This window comes from Gavialis gangeticus, unplaced genomic scaffold, assembly GCF_001723915.1.
Source record: "Gavialis gangeticus isolate Ggan-Ray unplaced genomic scaffold, GavGan_comp1, whole genome shotgun sequence".
NCBI lineage: Eukaryota > Metazoa > Chordata > Crocodylia > Gavialidae > Gavialis > Gavialis gangeticus.
In genome coordinates this window covers 173,896,982-173,905,196 of record NW_017729022.1, presented here as the reverse complement: position 1 = coordinate 173,905,196, position 8,215 = coordinate 173,896,982, and the positions used below count along the sequence as shown (strand labels likewise).

General features: G+C 39.3%; 1 protein-coding gene across 5 annotated transcripts in view; it reads left to right on the top strand.

Moving 5' to 3' along the window:
- TMEM63A (transmembrane protein 63A) overlaps positions 1-8,215 on the top strand; it is a 53,062-nt gene that overhangs the window by 20,364 nt on the left and 24,483 nt on the right. For all 5 annotated transcript variants that reach the window (XM_019516537.1, XM_019516535.1, XM_019516539.1 and 2 more), the window contains 6 exons: positions 1,113-1,164; positions 2,761-2,869; positions 3,291-3,361; positions 3,911-3,991; positions 4,581-4,704; positions 5,903-6,036. In XM_019516537.1, coding sequence (XP_019372082.1) covers positions 1,113-1,164; positions 2,761-2,869; positions 3,291-3,361; positions 3,911-3,991; positions 4,581-4,704; positions 5,903-6,036 — 571 coding nt within the window. The remainder of the gene's footprint in view (positions 1-1,112; positions 1,165-2,760; positions 2,870-3,290; positions 3,362-3,910; positions 3,992-4,580; positions 4,705-5,902; positions 6,037-8,215) is intronic.

Genomic DNA, 8,215 nt, shown 5'->3' with positions numbered 1-8,215 from the left:
TGTGTTCCTGCTGCAATTTTGTGTTGTGATAAAAAAGTGTGTAGTGGAAAGTCATGGGATTTTTTTGGTAATTTTCTGAAGATATGAATAGCCTTTCCCCTCCTTGAATTGTCTATGCCATCTTGTCATTGGGATTAGCAAAGCTCTTGTGACAGTTCTGGACACAGCACTTTTGTACGATTTGAACAAACAACTGAGATTAGAAAAATAGGCAGATTAAAAAATTGGCTTAATTCCATAAACAAAAGTGTTTGTGGGTGGGACACATGCTGTAGATATCTGATATCCAGATCTTAACACTAAGCTCTGTCTATCATGTAGGCTGAACCTGGCATATTCTTGTTTTTCTTTTTTAGACCAGCAGGAAATACAATTTTTTTAATGTTCGTTACTTTTAAATGTAACATGTATTAAAAATAAGCAAGAACAGCTTTTTACTTATCTCAATACTGTATTTTTACACATAAAACACCCCCCCAAATAAAACACACACCTTTTTTTGGAAGGCAATATGTAGGAAAAGATTTTTTTTTTTTCCAGTCATGATCAACTGTGTGACAGTAAATCCTCCTGAGAACGTAGAGTGTCTAGGAAGTGTAGCGCCAGGAAGGTCCTGCTGCCAGCTACCTCACCTAGACTCTTTCCTGGAATACCACCCTTGCTGGATACTGTTTCACAAAGTTAGGCCCTAGACCCTTGCAAGGGCAGTAGCAAATTTTGTTATTTATTTACTGTAAGTAGCTTTTTTTTATATAAGCTTCTGTAAATAAAGTGTTGTCTCCAATCACAAGCCTCATCAGGGTACCACTAGCAGGCTCATTTGTTGCTCCAGACACGAAGTACAGTGCTTAGCCAACAGTTATGACTAACACAGGACTCTGCGATCTTAGCAGCTGCTTGGTATGCACAGTGTATCCAGACTTGCTGCTTTTCTAGTAAAGATAACAGCTTCCCCAATTTAAAACACCAACCCCAATTTTGGGGGGCTGATTTTTTGGGGGTATGATGGGTGTGAGAAAATACGGTATTTTATTCCTTGTTTATATTTTGATATCCTTATTGTGCCTCATGAAGTCTATGCTTGATAAAGTATGCATTTTTATTCTTTTTAGATAAAGATCCATATAGTTTTGGGAGGACAACTATAGCAAATTTAGAAACTGGGTAAGTAAACGTAGGGAAGTATTAAATACAAAGTTTTACATTGTGGGCAGTTGTACCTAAACTTTAATACTTCCCTTCTTTAAAAGTGCTAATCACTACCCACGACCAGGCATTCTTTTGGTGTTATACTTACTCCCATTGTTTAAGTGCATAAACTGAAACACGGTATGTGACTTGCCTGGTGCTGGGACTAGAAGCTACAGTCCTGGTTTCTGTTCTTTGCTCCAAATTCTAAAGCGCATGCATGTCTTGATTAACAACCAGCAATATAGCATTGTTGCTTTCAGGAACCATATTTCTCAGATTCAAATAAAACTAGCAGGTTTAGCAGAAAATATGATTTAGCTTATTATATATTTTCTTATTACAATTACATGCAAATTATTAAAAATAAAATAAGCTTTAACATACCAGGACATCTAAATCTATACAGGCATACCTCATTTTATTGCGCTTCGCTTTATTGCGCTTCGCAGATATTGCGTTTTTTACAAATTGAGGCAAGACCCTCCACCAGCAAAAAGATTATGACTCGCTGAAGGCTCGGATGATGGTTAGCATTTTTTAGCAATAAAGTATTTTTTAATTAAGGTATGTACATTGGTTTTTTTAGACATAATGCTATTGCACACTTAATAGACTACAGTATAGTGTAAACATAACTTTTATATGTACTGGGAAACCAAAAAATTTGTGTGACTCGCTTTATTGCGATATTCGCTTTATTGCGGTGGTCTGGAACCGAACCCGCAACATCTCCGAGGTATGCCTGTACTGTAATTCCATTGTGCGTTAACTTAATGTAAAAAAGCTCCCTTCTCTTAAAAAGCTTTATCACACTACCTGTCATCTTAAGTGATATTTTTCCTAGGAACTTAATAAAGGAGTATTTAAAAAAAATAAAATAAAATGCACAAATCTGTTTTTTACATGCCTTAAAATAATGCGTCTTTGAAAGTGTGTGCTAGTTAGTAATCCCATTACAGATGCAAGGAATTTTGTTGACAGTACAGATTTTCTTATGTAAGTCTTGAAAGAGAGGCTGACACGCACAAAAGTAAGAGTGCAGCAGTGGAGGCTACTACAGGAGGAATGCATGCTATTCATCCATCCTTCTGCAAGCAGTTCATCTGCGTGCCCAGTGTAGGTTGTTCCCTTTTTTCTTTTTATGCTTTTGGTTGACTAGAATAATCTTATAGATAAGAGGAGATCTCCTAGACATCATTCCTTTTGTTTAGTTACTCAACACACTGACTTCTTATATTGACAAAAAAAATGCCGGTAAATAAATGGAGCCATAGCAGAGTGTACCATTGCATACCTGGGCAGAAAAATGCACGGTTAAAACCTGCTGAAAAAGTATGGGTGGTTCTAGACTAGCTACATTTCTTGGATACCTACTGCTTGTTTATGCTAGGAAGATGTTGTCTTGTAAGTGATGTGGTTACACCAGGTGCCTGCAGGGATAAAATCATCATTAGCAAATTACATTTTTTGACTGCTTTAAACTGCGGATGGCTGTACTCTTAATAGCCCCTTATCCTTGCCTGCAACAGTGTGACATTTCTTCCCTTTTCTAAATGTTTTGTCCCACAGCAATGATCTTCTTTGGCTGCACACTATTTTTGCTGTTATTTACCTGATTTTGACTGTTGTCTTCATGAGACATCATGTGAAGTATGTCAAGTATAAAGAGGAAGACACAGTAAGTTTCTGTGTTTGGGGAAAATCTACAGCATATTCGTAAGTGGGAAATGCTAAAGAAAAGCTAATATAAAAACTTTTCCCTCCCTGCCAATTTGCAAATAAATATGAAGAAATCTATTAAAAGGTGAACACTGATTTCAGATGGCCAAGAAAATAAATTGCATGAAGGAAGGGGGGAAAAATTACTTACTTTGTTTCGGTCTTTTTCTAATGTAGAGGCTAATTCACTACTGAAAGCGTATATAACCCCCAGTGAAGTCGATAGCTGGCCTCTTTCCTGTTCTCTTCATTTGTTTTAGGACTAACATACTTATGTGCTGTGTCACTGCCTTCTCTGTGTTCCTGTTTGCTGTCTTCCTTTGTGGTAGTGTTGAGAAACTGGGATATTTTTCTTTTTTTTTTCCTCCTCTCCCCTTTAGGTCAAGCGCACATTATTCATTACTGGTCTCCCAAAAAATGCAAGGAAAGAAACTATAGAAAGGCACTTTACGTAAGTCTCCCATGCTTGATTGACATATGTATACGGAGCAGGTTTAAAGGTCCAACGTAGAAGGGCTCTTGGTTTCAAAACTATTCAGAAATTGTCATCCTACTCTTGTTCTTCAGGAAAAAAAAATCTTGATTACATGAGAGAGAGGGGGCCTGGGTTCTATCCCAGTTCTGGGATTGGGGTTAGTGAGTTAGAGGAGATGGGCTCTGGAAACTGGAATGCCTGGGTTTTCTCTCATTCCATAGTGTTTTGTGTAAGATTAAGAGGGTCGAATGAGTGCTGAACTTCTCAAGGAAAAAAGTTAGTCACCTTAATTTTAGTGCCTAAGAAATTGCATGTATATTCATACTATTTTTAATATGGTTCCCATCTGGCCTTAGCCTGGGAACAAGACAACTTGTCATGTGTTAAACATAGTCGCTACAAATTAATATACAACACATTTCCATTTTTACAGTCTCCTTTTTAGAAGGCAGAGTAATTGATTGTGATATTAATAGACATGCTGTCATGTACAGTCTCCTAATGTATTTCTCTCTTCCTTTTCAGTGCTGCATACCCAACCTGTAATGTGCTAGAGGTCCAGTTGTGTTATGATGTAGCTAGGCTTATTTATCTTTACAGGGAAAGGTACTTGTATGCATAATATGCCTACTTCTTTTTTATAATTCTAGATAAATATTCCCAAGCTTTATTAACAATATATCAAGAGTAGGAATCCTATAAATGCTAGAGATGAATTCTACTGTTCAGGTCTGTACCTGATTTGAACTTTAAGGGTGTTGAGGGCTGCAGCTCTGGCTTCAGTATATCTCTAGTAGGCACCATACATTTCACATCATGACTAGCTCTGACTTAGTGATTTGAGAACCGTGCAGGAGTTTCAGAACAAGAAATTCTAGTTTTAACTTCGTAATTTTAGGTTGATGGTTCCTAGGTCCATGAGATTGGACCCATTACAGTAGATTTTATGTTCAGGGCAATGCAAGAAGAGTCCTGAACACAACTTGGTTTTGTAGACTTCCTTTTAGTTTAGTAAAGAAGTTAACTGTATTATGCAGCCAAGATGTATGTTGGGGGAAGTGTTTTATGTTGGTTGGTTTATTCCTGATCAGTCCCTGGAAAAACTTTTTATTTTCAGGATTTCATTTTCCCTAGGCTTGTTATTGTGGTTCTGCTATTGCGTTGTAAAATCTAATGTATGTATTCTTGTATCTAGAAAAAAGGCAGAAAAAAGCCTGGCTTATTTTACACACCTGCATCAGAAGTATGACAAGCGGGTCCGAATCAACCCAAAGCTATGTGGTCAATTCTGCTGTTGTGATATTGGAAGATGTAAAAGGGTAAGAGTCTGTTTCTGCTGCTTCTGTCATCAGCCAGAATAATGGAAAACTAAGAGTCTACAGTTTATCTTGCTGGGATCCTATGACCCCTGCTGACTTCCTGCCCTTGGGGCAGGGGGCTGGACTCAAAGATCTTCCAAGGTCCCTTCCAGCCCTGATATCTAAAATCTAGGATTGGAGTGTTGGAAATGTAGGACGCCAGTATTTTTTTGTATTGGACACCTGTTCCTTTTATTGGAACAACTGTACAAAAGATGTCACAAAAAACCCTTGCATCTTGAAGACTTTCTTCAAAGAATTTAACACTGATGTTAAAATCCATATGCATGTTGTATTAACACGAATATACTTCAGTTTCTTGAATCTAAGATGACCCCCCCCCAGTTTTTCCATGTAGATTCTTTATGTAGAAAATTAATACGTTACAATTTTCCATTTTTTAGAATCTAATTACTGGGGGAGGGTCCATCTTTTTTTAATTCATCCCTCCCACCACTGCAGGGGGGGAGGCTATGGGGAAGCAGGTAGTGTGGGGAGGTCAAGCAGCTTGCCTCCTGCTTGTGCCTGCACTTCTGCTATCTCCGCCCCTTGCCTACCCTCCCCCCCTCCCCCTTTTCCCCAGCCTCTACTCTACTTTGGCAGGCTCCATCCCCATTCTAGCCTAGGGCACTGAGCACGGGCCCCACCCTGACCCCATAGTAACCATATGGGCTCTGGATTGGTGGTACAGGACTGGGCTAGGGCTGTGCTCAGTGCCTCAGGCTGCAGCCTGCTGGCATGGAGCAAGGGTAAGGAGGGAGAAGGGCAGGGGTGGGGGAAGAAGAGACTGCAGGGGGAAGATGTGGGATGCAGATGTAGTGTGGTGGGGAAGAAGACGGGCAGCAGCTGCTGTTGTGGCCCTGACCCTGGGTAGGGGCTGCACCCCGAGCTTGCCCCCATCCTGCCCTTTATACGTGATTCTGAGATAAGGGGCTTTCCCCCATATTAAAAGTGTTTGGGGAGGGGACCTAGTATTAGAATCAAGTAAATACGGTATATTATATTGCATTAAAGAACTAGAGTTGTCCAGAAGACTGGTATCTTACTATAGCAGGGAAGCAGGAGGAGGATGGATTGTAGTTTGTGGAGGTAGTATTGAATGAGAAGAAAAAAATCACTATGTGGTGTTGGTATCTAACAGGAATCCATTTTCCAACAGGAAGATGCCATAGATTATTATACCCGAGTTGCAAAGAAGCTGCTGGAAGAATACTTGAAAGAAGAACAAACTGTTCATAATAACCCACTGGGAATGGCTTTTGTAACATTCCAAGAGAAATCTATGGCCACATAGTAAGGGGTTGTGTGTGTTGTGGATTTTTTTCATTTTTGTTTTTTTTGGTTGGGCCAGAGGGGGGTCTTTTTTTCTCTGAACATTGTCATTATGAGTGAATCCATCTTGTTCACCTGGGTTGGTTCCTCCTTTCTTCATCTGCTTTCTGGATTTGGTGTATTCTACTTCCTTGGGCCTTTTCCTAGAGGTCCTTCGCCTCTTCGTGATCTAAAAATTAGTCTGGCCAAGGACTGGATGGTTGTAGGGACTTAATGGAGCAAAGAGTGCTGCCTCTAAGGACTGGATTCTAACTACCTGCCTAAGCCAGAAATCGATGAAAATAGCTGGTTGACAGAAAATGAGCTATCAACAGCTATATATATTATATATAATTCACAGTGGATCAGTGTTAGCAGGTAAAAGGCTGTGCTTAATAGTCTTGGTGGTAACAGTTGCTGTTGACAGCAAGGAAGAGAGAGAGAGTTTCCTGACACCCTTTCATTTTTTTCCCTTTCAAAATACTTCCTGCCAGCAGCATGTTACTCAGCCCTCAGCCTGCACCTCTGCAATTTGGAAACTGTCCAACTGAACATATACTTGATATTTCTGTGTAGCTACAGCTATTTATAGGCCTTGCTGTTGAAATTGCTAAGCCATTTTGACTCATGTTGACCTCTTTGGGAGTGGGTGTGCTCAGCACCAGAGCTGAGTTATTTACAGGGATCCTGTTTTTTTCCTATTTAAAAAAAAAAATCCCCAACTTTATATATAGTGGTGTTTCAGTTTAATCATTGAAAATTGGGGATTTTTTTGTTTAAAAAAGTAACCCAAAATCCACATTTTTCCATCGGAGAACCAGGGTCCCTGGTAACTTACAGTGGAATTCAGCTTAATTCTGTTATTAGCCAAGTGTTTGTTAGCAGCAGTGCTCTTCCTAAGAGGCTGAAAAGGAGAATTAAGGTGTGTGTGTTGGGAGTGGTGGGAAATGGGTCTCTATTGTAGAAAAATGTGGCCCCATGGGTTATTTCCTTTTGTGGGTCCCTCAGTTTTGCTCTTCATAACCCTTTCAATCAAATGACCTATTATTACCTGATCAGTGGGCCAGGCTGCAGAGCCAGTCTATGTGAGCTCAGAGATGTCAAGAAGTTTAGGATGTGGGGCTGCTTCTGGAAATTTGAGGAATTTGTGCTGCAGTTGGCTGTTCTGTTGCTCTTGTTATAGATTGTAACTTTAAAAAAGTTTTAAAGGGGTGGAGAGTCTGGGTTACTTACCTGTCTGATGGGAAATTGATATTAAAAATAAAGAGTCTTTCCTAACTTTAGTTTAACAAAGATATCCTCTTCATTTGGATATTTTCCCCTCAGAGTTTCTTTGGAATTATCCAACAGAGATGTCTCATTCAATTCTGGGGAAATTGAACAAGATGTTTCAAATCCGCTTGTTGGTATCATTTAGACCAGTGGTCAGCGGGATGGATCATCTTCTTTGAAAAAGTGGGTTGGGTTGTGCATAACAATGAAGTTAGTATCAAGCAATTGAGTGCTGTTGGTAGCCACTGCTCTGGATGGTATAGTAAACATGCTACATACCAGGATTGTGATGCCTTGACTCTGATTATAGAGGCTTGGTTGTAATCCATGGTTGGGCATCTTTTATAGCAAAGACACTCGAGCTGACTTCCAATGTATTTTGTATGGAACACATTCCAAATAATTATTTAGTGTTAAATATGTGGTGCAAAAATATTGAGGTTTTATGAGAAGAATTGTATTGCAGTTGGAACCCCCATTTTCCTGTGTTGAGTTTAGTATGTGTTGCTCTCAGGGCAGATTTGATTTAAATTGTATCGATTTAAGTCACTTGTCAGGAAGCCTCAATTTAATCATTGTTTTCTACAAAAATACATTCGTGTTTGATATCCTTTATTCATTTAACTTCTTGAAACTGCACTTTCAGAGAGAGGTAAGGGCTTGACTGTGTGTACACAAATTTGCAGAGAGCCAATAGGACTTAGGGTAGGTAATCAGGTCTGTTCTCTCTCATCTCCATAAGCTGCTGTTAACATGGACGTTATCTTTGGAAACTACAGACTCTCCCTATGCCTGAAGAAGGATGATTGTGCCCAAAAGCTTGCAAAGAACAATTTTTCCAACTTAGTTGGTTTAATAAAATATATCACATCTACCTAAAAAAAAAAAA